The 19,007-nt window shown below is 52.4% G+C and overlaps 2 protein-coding genes across 9 annotated transcripts in view; one reads left to right on the plus strand and one right to left on the minus strand.

Annotated features, from left to right (window-relative positions):
- Positions 1–358: 358 nt before the first annotated feature.
- SNORC (secondary ossification center associated regulator of chondrocyte maturation) lies at positions 359–10,957 on the plus strand. 5 transcript variants are annotated; one of them, XM_041467544.1, is made up of 4 exons: positions 359–1,512; positions 2,015–2,176; positions 9,943–10,128; positions 10,819–10,957. In XM_041467544.1, the coding sequence occupies exons 2-4, from the start codon at positions 2,083–2,085 to the stop codon at positions 10,926–10,928; spliced, it is 390 nt and encodes a 129-aa protein (XP_041323478.1). In that variant the 5' UTR covers positions 359–1,512; positions 2,015–2,082; the 3' UTR covers positions 10,929–10,957. The 5 variants fall into 5 exon arrangements, with proteins under 5 accessions (XP_041323478.1, XP_041323481.1, XP_041323479.1 ...); XM_041467547.1 differs by having other exon boundaries at positions 9,946–10,128; XM_041467545.1 differs by having other exon boundaries at positions 2,032–2,176.
- Positions 10,958–11,403: 446 nt separating this feature from the next.
- NGEF (neuronal guanine nucleotide exchange factor) overlaps positions 11,404–19,007 on the minus strand; it is a 40,078-nt gene continuing 32,474 nt past the window's right edge. For all 4 annotated transcript variants that reach the window (XM_041467528.1, XM_041467529.1, XM_041467530.1 and 1 more), the window contains 4 exons: positions 17,890–18,045; positions 15,150–15,229; positions 14,619–14,723; positions 11,404–14,072 (listed from right to left, as the gene is read on the minus strand). In XM_041467528.1, coding sequence (XP_041323462.1) covers positions 13,900–14,072; positions 14,619–14,723; positions 15,150–15,229; positions 17,890–18,045 — 514 coding nt within the window. In that variant the 3' untranslated portion in view covers positions 11,404–13,899. The remainder of the gene's footprint in view (positions 14,073–14,618; positions 14,724–15,149; positions 15,230–17,889; positions 18,046–19,007) is intronic.

Genomic DNA, 19,007 nt, shown 5'->3' on the forward strand with positions numbered 1-19,007 from the left:
CAGTTTTCATCAAGAAACAGCAAGCAAATACACAGGATGTGGAACAACAGCTGCTGCTTTATTTCTTCCCTGGTGAGGAATACTAGTTGGTTTTTCTACTTGATAATTTTAGAGTTCAAATAAACACCAGTAAGTTGATATTGGAAATTTCTAACAAGAAAGCTTTAATTTTCCTCCGCTGTCTGTAGAGAAACGTGTGCATTCATGCTGGTGCTGTTTATGCAGGAGAGGTCAAGCCATGGCTGGTTTGCTCTTAACACAAACACTTGGCCACGGAGCCTCCTTTGCCAGTCGGTGCCCACCCCGTGCACTCCAATGCACTGCCCTAAATAAGGTGTTTTATTTCTCCCCTCAGCCTGAAGTCCACATGGAAACCTTGTAAGTTTCTCTTTTTAGACTTACTTTCCTTTTTTGATACTTGTTTTTGTGTGGAAAATCCCAGTAAAGGTAATGGTAAATGTCCTGCCATTCACATGACCATGGAAAATAAGTATGCTAAGGCCTAACTCTCACGGTAGCCTTGCATGATGCTTAGCTGATGTCCAAGAGAACACTTTATGTTTAGGTTGATAACCTGACTTTGTTTTAATACCATCTCTTTTTAACACATAAGGTGTGTGGTTCATAATTGCTTTCTGGTTTTTTAGTGGTGTGATCTAATTTCTGCAAGCTAATTTTGGAATGCTCTACACCATGTTACGAGTACACAAAAGTGTGTTAGTTTTGAGCTCGGCTGGGAAGCTGGAAAGGAACAACTTCTTGATTGCTAAATGAAAATGCAGAAATGCAAGCAGGGAGAATGTGCAATAATTCGTCAAACTTTGAGGATGTCACTTGGCTCCTGAGAATTTGTAGGTAATGGACCAGTGGGGAAGATACATTGTTCATAATACTGAAATACTCTGGTTTCTGTGTTTCTGGGAAGGTAAGGTGGTGCCATGTGCAGATTGTTCGCTCAGGTGACTACATTGTCACCTTCTGTGACAAACAGGGTCCTTTTCTGTAGCAAGAGTCATTTGGATCAGTAGGGATGGGGAAAATAGGGCCTCCAAAAAGCAAACCAATTGCTGCAGAAAATCTGAATCTGAAGTTTAAGACTTAAATACTTGTGTCTTATTTTCAGAGCATGAAGAACTGACATTAGAGATGTTTATGTATTGATTATATGATGGGAAACCATGAAGTAGTCATCATCATATCAGCTCCAAAACACTAATGAAACTTCTGTGACAATCAGCTGGAGTGTTCCCCTTTTTATACACCTCATCCATTCGCCATTCTTTGTTGGCGCAAATGCGATTTGAAGCAAACCTGGGTTTTCTGTGCTGTGAACTGTTGTGAGCCCCTGAGGCAGGCAGGGGCAGAGCAGCAGAGGCTGGCGGGAGGAGGTGATGCCTGAGGAGTTGGGATCCAAGGAGGATGCTGGCATTGCCTGCCAAAGGTGACTCTCCTGGAACACTTGGAGACTTTGACAGCGCTTCTGAGACCACCCATGGCTCCCAGGCCAGCTCTGTAAGTATTCCACCCAGGAACAAGGATGCCATGGAGCTGCTCTGGCTCTGTGTCAGAGCATTTTAGCCTCAGAAGATTGAGGCCCTTGTTCTTTGCTCTCCCCACCCTGCAATGCCCTGCCACCCTGCACAGTGAGGGAGAGCAGAGCCCTCAAATGGGCTGCTTGGTCTTGGGCTGAGCTGCCCCAATGGCTCCTGTGTTATTTCCTGTGCCTCGGCATGGCCAGCCCTACGGAGGGCATTCCAGGAGCGTCCTCGTGGCCTCTGGGAAGGGCTCACCAACAACTGCTTGTGTGTGCAGTGACCTGGCAGGGTCCTGATGGCTCTGCTTGGCTGCCTATGGGGTTTTAGGCACAAGTTTGGGAGGTGGAGCTGCCTTTGGGAGGAGGTGTGCTCCTGGAGCCAGAGAGAGGGAGGCTCTGCTGGGCTTTGCACTCTCTGCACAGCTGCTCTTGTGAAGGATTTTTTTTTCTTTTTTTTTTTTTTTTTACCTGACTTAACAGAATTTTTATTATACCAGTGAAATTTCTGAGTTGTTTTGTGCTTTGAAGAGCTTTAAGGATTCCTGCTGATGCTTTTCCTGAGGAAAGCCATGCCCTACCACAGAGTCCTTCGCCTGGTCCTGCTAACGCTGTGCAGCATCCTGGTCCCTGCTGTGCTGGCAGGTAAGGAGCTTTTGCTTGCATTTAAAGCCCAAAAGCATGGGAGATCCTTTACTACACTGCCCCTCTCTCTTCTCCCTTCTCTGAAAACATCCCTAAATATGTATTGAATTATAATTGCTTAAGCTTTGGTGGCTGCTGGTGAGCAAGAATATATTTTCAGTGGAGAAAATCCTTTAACTTTTACTAAGCAGAATGGCAGTAGCACCTGTTGTGAGCATTGGTGGGTGGGGGGTCAGTGGACACATCAATCAGTAGGAGATGGAAAACCTCTCAGTGGCTGATGGGGCAGGCTGTCCCTCAGCTTTTAATAGCAGGAAGAAGTTAGTTATGGAAAGAAACATTTTTTTTTTTTTGCTAAAGCCAAAAAAACCAGTTCCTGGTTCCTTCTGTGCTCTCTACTACAGCGGAGCACAACAGCTGCTTTAGGCACAACTAGGGAAGTGTCCATGAAAACCTCAGTCCAAAGCCAAGGTGTGCATCCTTACAGGGTAGCTCTGGAGCTGGGGTACCAACCAGGGCAGTGCTGGAAAGGTGCCTGGCTCTGACTTGCTTTCAGTGAGGTGATGGGAAAAAGAATGGGAATGATGCTTGTTGTGTAAGGCACTGTTATTCTGGGGTTTGTTATTAATTTCAGCTTTATCTGCTCCTGCCTTCAGCAGAGCTGTGCTGGCTGCAGGGAGCCTGGGGCACAGCTTCAAAGGCTGCAGGTCCGAGGTGGGTTTTACAACCGGGAAAAAACTGACGTCCAAACCCCCTGCACTGATGGGCTCTGAGCATACAGGTGGAAGCTCTTATGGGGAATTGCTTCCCCCAGAGCCTTTCTTGCAGTGGAGGTGAGGCTGAAGAGATGGCTGGGGCCAAGATAAGAGGCACAGCATTTGTTTTCCTGAATTTCTGTCCTGCCTTCCAAGACCTGGAGCAATGTTGTTTTGCAGTTTCTTCTGAGCATCTTGCCTCACGGGGGGATCTGGCCAGCTGTCTAGCAGATCACATGATGGAATTCTTTTTAAAGGAGCTTTCATATGGGTAGGGAAATCCACCGCTGTGCTTGGCTGGAACATCTGTGGATGGAGGAGCAGAATTAGTGCAGTTGGTATCTTCTCCTAGGACACCTTTTTTGAAGGGAAACCTTCAAAGTAACTAAGAAATGAGCACTAAAAAGTGGATATTTTCCTTCTCAAAGTGTGAACTTTTTTTGTGTTGGGGAATGTTAATCATTTTAGCCAAGTTTCAGTTTGTGCCTTGCTCTTGCTCTCAGAAGCACTGGCCATGCTCTTCCCCCCTTCTAGGTAAGATCTTTTCTTAATCATTAGGGGTATTTCACTCTGCAGGAAGTGATTGATTTCCAGTGAGAATTCAATCTGCTTCCTCTCCAAGCTGGGATTTCTTCTATACTGTTTTAAATTTCCAATATTTGGTGCATTTGCTCTGGCCCCCTCCTTGCCAGCTTTTCCATGTGCTTGCTCTGGCATTGCAGCTGTGGTTAGTGCCTGGTGCTGCCTCCCTGTGTCACTTTGCTCCTGCGATGCACTCCCAAGTTTATTCAATCCTTATACTGGGTGAGTTGTGCTCGTGCAGTGAGGCTGGAAGGGCTTTGTAGTGGGGAGTGCAGCATTCAGGTCTTGGGGTGTAGGAGAGATTCTGTGCTTTCTCTGCAGTGCTTCAGAGACGTAAGGCCTCTCTGAGGGAGCAGGTTGTTCCCTGCTCCCTCAGAGAGGACAGGAGGGAACCAGCCTGGACAGTAAGCCACCCCGGGAGCAGAGTGATTTTCTGCTGCATGGAGAGTTCCTGCCCCAAGTACAGGTGCTTTGAGGAACAGTGGAACTTTTTCTGCCTTTTACTCCATTAGAAAAGGAAATTTCCGGCCTGGTGCAGACAAAGAGGGGAAGGGCACACAGACAGCCCTCTGGTCTCAGCACATAACACACAGCCCTGCCTTTCTGTAAACAAGTTTATTTAGTATCCATCAGAACCGCAGCAGCTCTGCCTTGCTGCACACAGGAGCTCCTGGCCTTGCCCTCCACAGGCTGCCTTTGTGCTGCTGCTGAAGGCCTCCTTTCAGCCCTGCCCTGGCCCTGTGCCTGCCGTGGCCACCTGGGGCCGGACAGCCCCGTGCTGGCCTCGGAGTTCACCAGCCCCTGCCCTTTCGTCTCAGCACCTCTGACTCTCCCCAGCAGAGCCCTGCAGAGTGAGCGGGAGCGGCGCTGCCTGGGGGAGGGCTGACCATGGCGGCATGCAGACCCCGTGCCCAGGATGAGGCTCCTCTCCCTGCTGGCTGCTTGCTCAGCTGGTGATTTCCTGGACAGCTTGGTCAGGGCTCTGCAACTGGTGAAAGTGTGAACTTCTCCATGTTACTGAGCTCTTTCCAACAACACATTTCTCAGAGATGGGGAGGCAACCAAGCACATCTTTAACCCCCTTTGTCCACATCATCTGGGTGCAACAGGAAACAGCCAGCTCAAGGATCTGTGACAAACCTTAGCCTTCTTCACTTCCTCTTTCTCCAAACCCAAGTGGCATGTAGGCCTAGAGCACAGGAGGATTGTGAAGAGCTGATTTTTTTTTTTCCCTATCAGCAAGCCCAGTTTCAATTCCTGTAATGGATTCAGAGCCCCAAATGAGGTGCAAGTTAGTACAAAGCCTTTGCAAGGCATCGGCTTCTGAATCATGTATGTTTGGTGTTTAAACTCACATGTGGGCTCTGGAGCTTGTTTTGAGCTAAAGAGGAAATATGTTTTACTGTAGTAGCACATCAGAATGAGTCTGGGGGGAAAAAAGCAACAGAACACACACACTAAAGGAAAAGACACAGGAAAACACCTTGACCAAGAACATCTTTCTGTAGCAGCTTGTGTGTCTTTTTTTTCAACTACAGGAGAAACAGAGATTATTAGGAATTTTTTTAAAGCTTGAGTACTAGAACATGGATAGCAGTAAATAAGTTTTGTTTGGCAGATTTCAGGAAAAGATGTTGTTCCAGCAGATCTGTCCACACTTGAACCAGGACTTTGTAAGCCATTGCTCAACCTTGCTTTGCTCCAACACTCCTTAGAAATTTCTGATGCTGGTATTGACTCCTGAATAAGGAGCTAAGTTGGAGGTGGAGAGTGAGGATGATGAGGTGCTGAAATCAGCTTGTGTGAAGAAGACTATTGGCCACTGGCAAGTAACCTTCAGGGACAATGATGTGACATGGCTACATCTGCTTGCCTTAAGGTCTTACAGTTGGCCTGTGGGCAGGGTCTGGTTCCTTCAGATTTGGTTGGCATTCCCCGGGGCTGTCACTTAGAGAGACTCTTCCAGTCTTACCTTTCAGTCACTGAGTACCTGGGGTACTGGCTACCACATCACTGTGCTGGGAGCTCACCCCACCTTCTTTCTAAGCATGGAAGTAGCAGTTTTGTCAAGTTGCATTTGCCATCATCCCCTCTAGATCTGGGCTCATGTGCCTGCAGTTCCACTGGCCCCTGCATCACTTGGAAAACTTGTAATGTATTTCTTCATGGTAACTGATCTTTTTTTCCCATTTCCTCACCTCAGTTATAAGTAATCTGCTGGAGAGAGGAAGAAGACAGTGCAGCAAAGAGATTTCCCTAAAATAAGGCAATTTGTAGTGTTAACATGTGGGAAGGAAGAGCTGCCATCAACTACCTGGCCTTCTGTAAAACACTCTAATAATTTTAGTCCATTTTGTCCAGTTCCATCTCCAATAAAATGCCAATAAGATTATTGCATGTTGTTCTCATGAGTGTTCTCAACTGTATATCTCATGAAATGTATATCTCATTTAGTCTGAAAGCAACAGTTGCCTTCAGCTTGTGTTTCAGTGCTGAGACAGCTAATTCTGGGGAAGAGCTCATTTGTGCCAGGGCCTGGAGGCTTCCCTCCCTGCGGAGCAGCTGGCACTGAGGCACAGAGCCTTGGCAGTGGTGGGTCACTCGTGTGCCTCAGCAGCCTGGCAGCCCCTCCACGTGCCCCTGGCTGCCCCTGCCAAGTCCCTCCAGCGCAAGCAAACCATGTGAGTGCACCACAGGAGTTCTCTAGAGGTAGGACTGGTCCTGAGACTGATGGCAGCACAGCTAATGCATGGCTTTCTCCCAGATATTAAACATCTGGTCTTGAGATAGATGATGTATTTGAGTGTTTCTTGTTTGGTCTTTATTTCTACAAAGTTCTTGGATGAACAGGAAAGCCATGCATTACTTTACCTTCGATATTTAGTTTCCATCTCTTGGTTGCACTCCCTCCCTGGAGATGGCAGCATGTTTGGGTGTTTTTACACACAAAGTTAAGATTGCTGTTTCTTGCCCCATGGCCATGGAGCTTCCTTCAACTTGCCCTTTCCTTGGGAAGGGCTGCCAGCTCCAGAGCTGTCACTGAGGCATTTGTTGAGGTTCACAGGCCACGTCCCCTTCCTCACAGTCAGAATGACAGCGGCAGTGTGGGCAGGAAGGCCTGGCCATGCTGGTGCTGCTTTCTCTGTAGATCATGTTTAGATCCTGGTCTCCTGCTCGTGCACAGAGGAACTGAGCCTGGGAAGGGCAGGACTTGTGCTGGTCACCAAAACATCAGCAGCAGAACTTAACTTCCTGAACTGGGTCCCCTGCCTGTAGATAGAATCTCTCCAGATTCTATCCAGCAGATGACTGGAAAAGGCCCTTGTGTCCCACTTGGAGACATAAAAGCTTACTAATAGTGTACATGTGTTGGGGTTAAGTACCTGACACAAACTCTCCTTCCCATCACTTTTCTTGCTTTTACCAGAGGACTGAAAGGGGATTGTGGCATTTGATGTGGGTCTATTCGAGATCTGCCACTCCCAGGCAACAGCTGCGTGGCTGACACTGGGACTGTCAGGGTGAAACCTCTGCTTGTTAAAGAAACCTGCTGGGTGCATGAGGATAGTTGGATGTGTGCTTGGGCTTCTCAGCTGGAGGAGTGGAGGCATGTGAAGACATGAGCTTCTAGGTTAGGAGGGAAAATCAGAGGACAGACATGGAGAGAACAGTGCTGGTTAAGAGCAATGTTCTCCCAGGCTGCAGCAATGGGCTCTGGAGGAACCTGCCTCTTGTTTTGTGTTCCCCCCTCTGTGTGCCCACAGCAGGGCCCTTGGCACCTGCTCCAGCAGCTTCCAGGGGCAGGAGCTGAGAAGGGGACCAGCAGTGAGCCCTGGCTCCTGGGGAGGCTCAGCTGCAGGTATTTCACTCCATGTGTGTACAGGAATCCACTCCTGCCTCTGAGCTCACAACTGTTCCTGAGGCACCAGACCTGACTGAAAGGGGTTGTGTTTCCCTGGGCTGAAGTGCCAGTAGGGTAAAACCACAAGAACTCTGCTTAACATGCATTTGCTGTCCTTTCTGCCTTTTCTGTGTGGGCAGACTGAAAGTGTGTGTCAGTTGGATGAGGGGAATTAACAAAATACATATCCACAGCCATCCAAGTTTTTAAAAATCACAGAGATCATAAATGAATTAGACTGTTTCCTCTGTATTTGGCTATCAAAAATGAGCTCTGTGCCCTGCTCAAAGAGAGTTACCAGAAATTTTTCAGGAGTTAGCTGCACCGAGAAGAGGAGAGACTGTCTGGCACCTCTGGGTCTGATGGCACCTGTGGGACCTTTGCACTGTGGTTAGAGATAGTGCTCCCTCCTCATCCCTTTGAGAGCAGGGGTTGGGAAGACCCAGCCCAGGTCATACACCAGTCCCTGGTCACACACAAGGAATACACGCACCTCTGGAGAAAAAAACCAAACATTCTTGGGAAAGGAAGCAATGCTGCCCTCCCAGCATTGTGTTCCTCTGCCAGGTGGGGACAGTGGCAGTGTTGGTTCTGGTCCAGGGGATCAGGAAGGTCATGGCTGGAGTGTGGCTCTTCTTGTGTGGAGTTTCTCCCTTACAAAAGCAGCCGGGAACCAGGGCTTCCAAAGCATTCCATATGTTTGGTCTGTTCCTAAACCAACAGCTTCTCCATGCCACTGTTGCCAGCTAAATAGCCCAGCTCTGCTCAGTTCTCTCCTGTGTTAACTACCTTTGCTCACTGAATTCTGTATTTCCTCTTGTTCCATTCTCTGGCTGTGAAACCACAGGATTTAAGGTAGAGAGATCCACTGGAAATGGCATTTTATGGAAGAGCCATGGGATGGAATATGAATCTTCAGCTCTGCTGGTTGGTTTTGCAGCACAGGTTGGGAAGGGCCCTGCAAAGGCTTGGGTGTTTGTGGGGAGCTCTTGCGGAACACAAACCTCTGTGGCATGTACAGGGGAGCTGGGATGCCACCTGAAGTGCAGACACCATGGGTGCACCAAGTGTGTGAGCACATGGCTTCTCTGCTTTGTCTGGGTTCCTGCCTGGGTCTGACTGGCACAGGCTGCACACTGGGAACTTGTCTCTGTCAGTGCTCCTTGTCAGTGCTCGCTGCATACCCTGTAGCTTTTCTGCCTGTAGAAGGAGCTTTCAAAACTCATCTAGAACTTTGCTGTGTTCCCAAGATAGTGGAAGAGCTCTGGCAATGGTGGGAGCTACTCTGATGCAAACCCTGCAGTAAATTCTCAGTGGGTTTGTACCAGCAGGAAAGGTGAGTGTTTTGGCCCTCCCTGTTCCAGGGGGGGATTTTAAGGGAGAACAAAGTGTGGTGCAGCCCATTAACGAGGATTCTTTGCTCTCCCCCCACAGCACCTTCTGTCCATAGGAGACAAGGGTGGCTCTGGGCATTTAAAGCTGGGGCTGGTACTGCCAAGATGTGCTGCTGCCATCTCTCTTCCTGGGCCACAGAGAGCCTGGGACAAGTCTTCAAGTGTCCCTGGTACACCAAGGTTCCCACGCCAGAGTTGGGGTGCCCTGGGATACCTCTGTGCCTTGCCCCAGAGAGCCATGGCTGCTTGCTCCAGCTCTTGACTCCCTCTTCCCCAGTCCTGATAACCATTGTGTGAGTTCAGGAGGGCCTTGGCAGTGAATGTTGTTCGTTTTTCTCCCCCCTGCTTTATTCCCCATCCCAGTGCAACATTCCCAGTGGTTTTGGCAGGGAGCTGTGGAATGTCTCCTGCTCCTGCCAGAGCCCACCTTAACAAGGCTGGGCATTGACAGGGAGCACTGGTGAGCCACACACAGGGAGGGCTCTCTGGCTTGGTCTCTGACCCACGGCAGGAAGGAATAACAGGAGATGAGTGGTAACATTAAACAGAACCCAGCCTGGCTTTCATCTCCCCGGTGTGGCGGGGGTGCAGCAGGGGGAAGTTGAGGCTCTGAGGTCCTGTCTGGGGGAGCCATGTCCTGTGCTGTGCCAGCACCACCAGCATCCTGCGCTGCATGGGCTGGTGGTGCAAGACAGAAGGGCCCTGAGATGCTGTGAACTTGGCCAGCACAGGTGGCCTGGTGGCCTCTGCCTGGTGGCAGTGTGACAGCCCTTCCCAGCCCAGTCCCAAGGGCATCCATGAGTAAACCAGCTGTGGATGTTCATGTGGGGCCTGTTTGTGCATGAGCAGAGGTTGCAGGGTGTCAGGGCACTCTGTGTTGTCCCGTGTGTGCTGTGAGTACGCTAGGTTGCCACAGAAGCACGTTGCCTTTGGCTGCTCTGGGTGTGGCTGTTCAGCAGAGGTGGTGTCCCCTCGGAGGAGGGCTCTGCCATACCGGGGTTCTCAGCCCTCCGGTCACCCTTCATCCACCCCAGGGGCACCTGGCAGGCAGCTGAAGCCCAGGGACCTGCTGAGCTGTGGTTGTCACTGGTAGCCTGACCGGGCCCCCCATGCCCGTGGGTGCTTGTCTTCCAGCAGAGTACCCGCAGGACGCGGTCCCCACCCTCTGGAACGAGCCGCCCGAGCTGCCCTCTGGAGCCGGTCCCTTCGACGCTGCCACCAGCACCGCCCGGCTGTCGGATGCCACTGCCTTCCCCCCGTACACCTCTGAGCTGGAGCCCGAGGACACCACGCACCTGCACCGGCTGGACACCGGGGACGGTGGGTGCCTGCGAGAGGGACTGCCCGCGGCTCACTCCCGCAGCAGCCTGGGATGTCCTCATGGATTTGCTCCCTGTGGGCCTGTCACCTCCCGGGAGGGGTTAAAGCCACACTGCTGGGGAGGGGGAGGGTTGCCTTTATTCCCTGCTGATGGAAACTTCCATGCTGAAAAACCTCTGCTGCGGAGCTCTTGCCAGCCCCAAGATGGCTTCAAGACTCTTCTTCCTGCCCTGTGACCTGTCATGGCAGTCACCTGCCCTGACAAGAAAACTGCCCTGAGTGTAGGTAGGGCTCTGCAGGACAGTGTACCGGGAGCTCCCTAAACAGGGAGCATGAATACATTTCCTGGCTTGTGGCTCCTGACTGATAGCAAGCAGCAGCTGAGATGTGGTCCTGCTGCAAGCGAAGCAACTCTTCCAGTGTGTTAGCAGGAAAGCTGAGCACCACTGACCCACTTTGTGGTAACTGTCCTTGTCACTGGGAGCTGGCTGAGGTGGTGGTGGTTGGCTACAGCCCCCTGCCCAGAGGTGCACAGAATGACAGCTGTGACATAGCCAGTGCAGGGAGCTCTGGGACAGGAGTGTGGCCTGATGCCTGGGGACATGCTGGGTGTGGGGTGATCCTTGCAGCCCTTCCCATGTGGGCCCCACTGCCTCTTCTGACCTCATGCCTTTTTCTCTCTTCCTGCAGGCTCACTGGGGCCCGGAGCTATTGGTGCCATTGTTATTGCCTCCCTCCTGGGTACGTCTGTGCTTGTGGCCTTGGTCGTCATCACACTGAGAAAGTTCTCGGCCTCCTGAACTCAATAAAACATTTTTCTGTTACACAACCGGCCTGTCTCCAGCCCTCTGCTGCTCCTGAACTGTCTGCCTGGGGCCCTGGGAGAAATGGTGCCAAGGATATGGGAAAAGCATGCAGGCCCTGTGCTGGGCAGCCAGGCTGCATCGCGTGCTCATTGCTCTTGGTGTGTGTGTTATCTGGGTGGCACAGATCTGGCAGGGCCTGTCAACCCCACTCAGAGGAACTGTGGCAGTGTGTGGCTTTGAGCAGGGAGCTCAAAAGAACCCTTCTGGGTCTAGTCTGGGTGATGGTAACAGTGTTGGGCATCACCCTGCACACCTTTCCTAGGGAAGGGTTCATGGATGTAAGCCACCCCAAGTTCATGTGCAACCCCATTTTGAACCACTGCATTTGGGCCAGCTGCACCGCAGGGGACCGGGGAGGAGACAAGTGATCAGTCTGGGGGAGGAAGGAGACACACAAGTGTTTTGGTGCTGGCTTGCTCAGCTACATTTTATCACACAGAAAAACCAGACAACAAGAAGTTCCCCTCAGTTCGCTGAGGCAGCCTGGCAAGGGCTGGGGGGCTCCAGCCGGTGCTTGTGGGCCCCAGGCCTGGCCCTGTACAACACTGGAGATCACTGAGATGGAGGCGTGCAGGGCTGGGTCTGAGGAAATAACACTGGATGCAGTTCAGTGACAATGGCACAGCCTGTGCCTGGGTTCTGGAGTCCTGTGGAATCGCAACAGAGCAGGAGGGGCTGGAGAAATCCCAGGGCTCCGTGGTGAGTGATGGGACAGGGCACGAGTGATGGGACCGGGCACAGCAGGAGAAGTGCAGTGAGGAGCTGGCATCCTGGCTATGGTGAACTGGTGAAACATCTGATGGGCAAGGGAGCATTTCTGTGCTGTGAGAAACATGCCAGGCAGGCATGTTGGGCTGCAAGCCCTGTGCTGGACTGGGCTGGCTGCTGGATTGCAAAGCTGGATGCTGTGACATATGGTGATTTCTCAGGTAATTTTAAGGAATTCCTAGAGCTGGAGCTCCTCTGGGGTTTCCACTAGTGAATTTGTGGCTGTTGAAAGGTTTGGATCCTGAGCTGGAGGTGTGGTTGTCTCAGAAAGCTGACTGTGGGGTGCTGCTGGAGGGACCTGGCTTGGGGTGTCCCCATTAAATCTGCTCAGTGCAGCAGACTGGAGGCTGCAAGTCCTTCCTGGCTGAGCTCTGAGGCTGGGCAGTGACTGGTGACTAGGAACTGCTGGCTAGGTATGAACTTCCCACAGGTGCCCAAGGCAGCACATCCCTGCTGGCTGTTGTCACGTGCTGATGTGGTGGCACTGATCTGGGTCTGAGTGAAGAATGCCTTCTTCCCCCTTCACTGCTGTGGCTGCCACCACTTTGGTCTTCAGTGCTGGTTCTGGTCTGGCTGGCCCAAGGCTGCGGTGTCAGTAAGGACAGTCCTGGAACCCACTTCAGCTGTGTTCAGCCTCAAACTGCACACACCACGTGTGTGCACCACCAAAGAGCAGTTCCATAGCCTCCCTTCACAGCCTCCAAGCGTCCTGCTTTCCCCCACGTTCTGCTGGCATGGCTGTGCTCCTCCCGTCCACACCCATGGCCTCTGTGTGGCTCTGTTGGCAGCTGCTCTCCATCCCCTCTCGGAGCACAACCGCGGCACGGCCAGAGCATAAATCAGCACAGGCTACAATGCCTGGAGGACAATTCTTTGCCGTGTTACAGAAAGGTGCCAAATAATTGATTTCCCTAATGGATGCTGGCCACAGCTGGGGCCCAGCTTGTGGCTGAGAGGCCCTCAGCCATGTGTGGGGCTGCTGAACAAGGGGCGGCTGCTGTGGGTCTGTCCCCCACACTGCTCTCAGTGCTGAGCCTGGGGCTTCATGGGTTGCTCAGTGCCACAGCTGGAAGGAGTGATGAGCTGGCTCTGCCGGCCACAAGACTTGCATATATACACGGAGGTGAGCCTGTACAGGGGGGCTGGTGGGGGTGGGTTACAAGCATGCAAGCAGCAGTTGCTGGGCCTCCCAGAGCACACAGGACAGCAGCTCCCAGCTAAGGTCACTCAGCTGCTGTGTGGCAGCTGGGGCTGCTGGTGCTCCGGTGGTTCGTGTGGTGTGCGAGATGGTGCTGGCACAGCCACCCCTGCTCTGGCCTCAGCAGCAGGGCGTAGCAAAGACCACAAGTGCACGATCAACCAGGAAAGGACATGATGCTGGGGTTATGCAGTGGCCCTGCAGAAGGAGGAAGGCTGTGGTAGAGGGGGCTGAGCCATGGCAGAGTGTCCAGATGTGCTTCGAGGTTGTCAGGCAGGCAGAGATGTGGGTTAGGGCTGGCAAGGCTGGGCTGCTGCTGGAGAAAAGCTGAGTGTGGAGCACTGCAGAGCATTTGACTGGAAGCAGATCGAGGGTCTGCCTGTGGGAATGAGCCCAGCAGCTTCACAGCAGGACTCGGGTGGTGGAGTTCCTGGGGCTCATCCCAGCCTGTTGTCAATGAGTTCTGAGAGAGCTGAGACTGCTGCTTGACCTCAGTTCTACCCCTGTGAGATGCTGGGTTCAGAGCACTCCAGACTTGGAAGGTAGCAAAGAGCTGTTAATGCTTAAACCGGGTGATATCAATTGCTCATGTTTGTGGCCACTGCCTTTCCCAAGCAGCCTGAGCCAGCCCAAGCCAGCACATGTGGCTCATCTGGCCAGCACCTGGTGGTCTTCAGACAGTGTCCGTTGAGCTCATGCTCTCTGGGGCTTTACAGAACACTTGGAAAAGGGTTATTTACAGTTTAAAGTGCTGATCCCCCGGAAAGGACCAGTGCTTCTGGAGGGCCTAGGAATGACAGTCTGTTTGTTCATGGGTCTGTGTGCCTCGTCCAGTGCACCAGGTCCCCCACAGTGTCCCACAGCTGCCACCTTCTCCCAGCTGGCAGCCTCTGTCTTCTGCCTCTCTGAGGCACTCCAGATGCTTGGAGATGCCGGTGGTCATTGGCGGTTTCTGCTGCCCAGTTTTCTTCTCTGACTGTCATCTGACTTGTGCACCCGGAAACACTCCTTCAGGTTCTGGGCTCGGATTTTGGGGTTCAGGATCTCCTCCCCCATTGAACTGGGGAACCAGCCCCTCTCCTGGTCGTGAAGACGTTCCCCAAATATCCAGCCTGAGTACAGACAGAGACAGGCATAAGTGGGGAAGGACTGGCCCTTGCTCCTGCGCTTGCTCCTAGTTGTGCTGGAAAGAGCCAGCCTGAGCAGCATCATATGAGGACAACTGGCTCAAGGGATGCCAGCAGAACGCAGGCATTGCTGCCATCAAATGCCCTCTGCTGTCCCTGGAGCCACAGGAGTGGTCCCCAGCAGACATCCAGTGTGACTGAGACCACCAGCTACAAGAGTACCCCAGAGAGCAGGATCACGTGGCTGTGAAGCATCATGAAGGTAAGAATAACACTGGGTTATATCTGGAGTGGCTGTGCTAGCTCTACTATGGCCCTCAGCTGGTGCTGGGAGGCTGTGTCAGTAGTGCCACAACTTAGGCAACCTGGATTGGCTATTAGGAGAAGGCAGTGACTTCCTTCTCTGGCTGTGATGCTGATGCCAGAGCCTCTCCCTGGCAGGAGGGAGAGACTCACAACTGCCTGCCTGCAGCAAAGCCCATCCTTCCACAGGGACTCCCAGCCCATCCCCATCCCATCCCATCCCCATACCATCATCTGTCTTGTCCAGGATGTTGAGGACATCAGCCAGTTCTAAGGAGAGCTCATCAGGCTGCTGGGCCACGTACGGGTGGACACACTGGATCTGTGGGCAGTCTGCCAAGAAACAGGGCAAGAGTGAGGGGTGGACTGGGATAGAGGCCCTTGAAGAACAGCACAGCTAGGGTGGCTGCAGCCTCATGAGCTCTGCACATGGTCCCTCTGATCTGGGGAAGCCAGGGAGTGCCCCTGCCACAGGTACTGGGGAAGCAACTCTTGGAAAGGGAGCTGGGTTCATGTCACCACCACAGTGGTGCCAGTCATGAGCAGCCTGGATGGGAGGGAAAGTGCTGGTGCAGCCCAGCCCAGGTCAGGGCCAGGCCCAAAGACAAGCAGGTATTGGTGGTGGAAAAGGAGGGCAGCCTAGGGAGAGGGTTCAGCTTTGGCATAGGTCCCAGCTATGTGGCTGCACTGAGATCAGGCAGAATAAAGTGCCCTGGGGTAGGGGTGAAGAGCTCCCAGCTCCCATACTGTGTCTCTTACCAACAAGTCTGGATGTAAATGAAACAAATTTGGTTCTCCGGTTTGGGGCTAGTGAAATCATCCAGCGCTTCATTTCACTCCTGGATAGGGGAGACAAACCAAAGCTGTGAACATGCAAGAGTTGTAAGGGCTCCAGTTCTTCTGCCCAGCCAGTTCTGGACTTCATATTCCTCCTCCCAGCCTTTTCCTGCCTGCCCCTTCAGGGTCCTGGGTACAGTGGTGATGCTGAGCCCCACTGTTGCACACCCTGGTTGGGATGTCACACATGACACAGTGCTCTGGGCCCTGCTGCACAGCCCTGGCTGTCCCCCAGAGGCAGCATGGTCCCTCTCTGGGGAGGATCCCTCTGCTAGCATTGTTGTCAAGAGCTAGCAGCAAGGTGGGGGGCCTAGCATTCTCTGAGAAGTAGCAAGAACAGGCAGCTCCTGGCTGGGCTGGTCAACAGGAGCAGTTTTTCTGGGAGATAAGCAGTTACAGGAACCATTTATTCCCACAACTGCTGTGTAGGAACATTTAAAGAGCAGAGCTGACTAATTCCCTTGCAGAAGAGTACTGCAGCACACCAAAGGTACCACTTGCTTGGCAACAAGACCCATGTGAACAGCATGCTGCAAAACCTGGACCTGCAGTTGGGAGGGAGATGTCACAAATGCTGGAGAAGTCGCAGGCTTGGCTCCCCTCAGGCTTCCCTCAGCCCCACGAGGAAATGGGGCAGTTCATTTTCACAGGCTCCAGCTCCTGCCTGGAGGACCAGCTGTGCTTCGATCTGCCAGAGAGCCAGAGTTTTCTACCTTCTCAGGTCATTTTAAAGCCTGAGCTTGACACACATGAAAAGCCATGGAGTGTCTTCAGGGAGGAGAGGGGCCTAAAAGGGGAATTTAAAGGGCACGTGCTGGCAGGTTGATCTGTAGGGCTGGGAATACTTTATACTTCAGGTATGAAGAACAATGCCAAGGACCAGTGGAAACACCTGCAGGTCACATCATATGAAAACATGCAAGACAAGGGCCTTGAGCACAGAGGAGCTATAACATGTAGAGGTCAAACCCAGAGTCTTGCCATGCCTGTGGCCCTGTCTGCATGCTGGCCCTGCACGCAGATCCTTACAGAGCTCTGTGGATCCGCCCACAGTGCCCAGATCCTCTCAGCCTGCAAGGAGCCCACCCATACTCCTGTTCTGTCAGTGGACCTGGTTGTGTCCAAATAAAGTGTTAGCTCCTGGCAGAGCCCAACCAGGGCATGAGCTGCAAGTTGCCACTGAGCACCATTGTTGCCTGATCCAAGAGGTGCAAGAGCTGTAGAAGAGATGCAGAAGTCTCTGTTTGGCAGTTCTGTCGGTGGACCTGGTTGTGGTCAGTGGACCTGGTCCAAATAAAGTGTTAGCTCCTGGCAGAGCCCAACCAGGGCATGAGCTGCAAGTTGCCACTGAGCACCATTGTTGCCTGATCCAAGAGGTGCAAGAGCTGTAGAAGAGATGCAGAAGTCTCTGTTTGGCTCCCACTTATCTCTTCTAACTGTTTAGTTTTCCAGTCTGTGCCCAGTACTATCTCCATCATTTCTGCATCCTGAAACAGCAGCCTTCAGCAGCTGATATGTCACATTTCAGTGCTCAAGACCTGTTGGCAAGCCATGTTCATGATCACATACCTGCTGTGGCCACCTAGAAGATGGGACAGGATGCAGAGCATGGACCTGCGACTGCCTCCCCTGCACTGAGCAAATCCTGGCCTGGTTTATCATTTGCTGCACAGCCAAGCCTCATGGACGTCACACATGCGCTTGCCCTGCATAGTGTGACTGACATCTCTATTTTCAGTGCAGCAGAGCTGCAGCCATATGTCTGGGGAGAAGGTGCAGCTGCTCACTGTACTGGGGGCTTGTCATCCTGATGCTGCGGCAGCAGTGGTGCTGGGGGGCGGTCAGGGTGCAACCCCGGGGCTGGTGTTCATTTAGGAATGTGGATGATGAACACCAGCCTGCTAACAGCACACAATATCAGCCTGGGGATGTGCATTGTCTCTAGGAGCTGTTTAGCTGGTGGCTAGAAAATATGGGCCTAGAAATGCTTGGGTCAGTGAAAAAGCCCTGCCCTGTGCTCCAAACAATTAGGTCAGTGCTAGCACAGCTAAATCATTTGCCCAGCCTGAGCTTGTTGGAGCCAGAAGTGAAAAATCAGTGAGCCAGAAAATCTGTATCCAGGGAGACAAGGAGGCCCTGAGCTGCAGAAGGGCTGCACAAGATTGGCACTGGCTGTGGAGACACGGGGGAAGTAGCCTTTTCTCCCACCTTCACCCACAAACAGGAGACACTTTGCTCCACAGGGCTGGTCAGGCATGGCCATGATTCTTGTGAGTCAGTGGACCACTGGAGTGTGTGAGTGTGTATCCTGCCTGGTTTTACTTTTTGAATATGCTGCAGTCTGTAAATCAGCTGGGGCCTGGTGCTTGGGCTGATTTCTGACCTCCCTGTCCCAGAACAGGAACTGCCTGTCTGTCCACCACCCCAGAGGGCTCAAATACACCACACAGAAGAGAAACCTGCCTAGGTGACCAGTAGCCTTGGGGCTTTCAGTAGCCTCAGGGGAGTTATGCTGGGCAGAGAGATTGATAGGGCCAGCTCAGCTGCAGCAGTGGGATACCCCCCTGCCCATCCCTGGAAAACCTGGACAGCTGGTCCCCATGAAGGCAGGATGTAGGGAGAGAGAGCACTGCTGAGCGATAGCAGGGTGACTGGTACTCACTGGGACGATGCCTTCAGCATGTAGCTGGCCTCCCGGTCATCTGCGTTCTCTAGCAGCCTCAAGATGAAGACATTGGCCAAACTCTGCCCCTGATCTTCTAACTCCTCTACCCGAAGAAGCCCTCGGGGAGCAGAGTCAAACACTTGGTACTTGTCCCTGGGAGAGGTTAAAGAGATTAGGAAAAACTGTGGTTATTGCAGGAGACTTACGACTTCAGCCACCCAGAACTGTACTGAGGACACAGACCAGGAGCTGCTGCATGGAAGGAAGTGAAAAGATGTCCTGCTGTGAGATGGGATGAGCGTGTGGCTATAAAAACCCACTGCAAAGCAAGGAACCCTCTCCAGGCTCTGCCCTGGGCAGCCCTCATGGCCTGGAACAAGTTGCTTGCTCTGTCTGAGCTCCCCATGTCCAAAACACAGATGGCGCTCCCTCAAAGGGGATTGTGAGGCTTAATTCATTCCTATTTATGAAGAGCCTCTGTGTTTTCTGGATACAAGTTGCCACAGAAGCAAAACATTTCCCAGTGTACAGACACTGCGGCGACACGTTCGTTAGGAACAGTGGAAGGGCAAGATGCTCCCTACCAGTGGGACTAATTCATGCACAAAGGGCATGCTGTTCTCTGCTGCTGTGTTCCACCAGTGTCTGCTTGCACAAGACACAGCACCCAGCACAACAACATCCTCCTCCTCTTCAGGCAGGTTACACCATGTCAAATATATCTGCTGGCCTCGGGCCAAAATTTATACCCCTCCCTACTACTCTAACTTTCTAGTCGGCTTTCTTAGCGTTTTAACTGACTAAATCTGAGCTGTTCTTCAGGAAGCAATGAGTAAAAAATCGCTTCTTGACAGGACGACAGGTCTCCAGGGTCAGCTCACCAGCCAATGTGATTCACTGCCACCCTGCAGAAACTGTGGGATGCATAGTCACTCTGCTGGGAGATCTGCCCTGGGATCTGTTTAAGTCCTGTTGGCCATGAATTTTCATCTGGAGAGAGCTGTGCCACCCATGAAGAGTCAGCTGTGCTCAAAGGTAAGGTGACTGCTCGAGGGAGGTGTACATGTCAGGCCAAGGAATGTGCCTGAGGGAGAGGATGGGGTCACAGCATCATA

This window comes from Pyrgilauda ruficollis, unplaced genomic scaffold (assembly GCF_017590135.1).
Source record: "Pyrgilauda ruficollis isolate IOZ18807 unplaced genomic scaffold, ASM1759013v1 scaffold209, whole genome shotgun sequence".
Lineage (NCBI taxonomy): Eukaryota > Metazoa > Chordata > Aves > Passeriformes > Passeridae > Pyrgilauda > Pyrgilauda ruficollis.

What these genes read in the sequence shown, in the direction of transcription:
- SNORC (XM_041467544.1), top strand. Translation starts at nt 2,083, where the DNA reads ATGCTTTTCCTGAGGAAAGCCATGCCCTACCACAGAGTCCTTCGCCTG. An exon ending in GGTCCCTGCTGTGCTGGCAG is followed by an intron (nt 2,177 to 9,942) that starts GTAAGGAGCTTT and finishes CTTGTCTTCCAG; the next exon opens with CAGAGTACCCGCAGGACGCG. An exon ending in CCGGCTGGACACCGGGGACG is followed by an intron (nt 10,129 to 10,818) that starts GTGGGTGCCTGC and finishes CTCTTCCTGCAG; the next exon opens with GCTCACTGGGGCCCGGAGCT.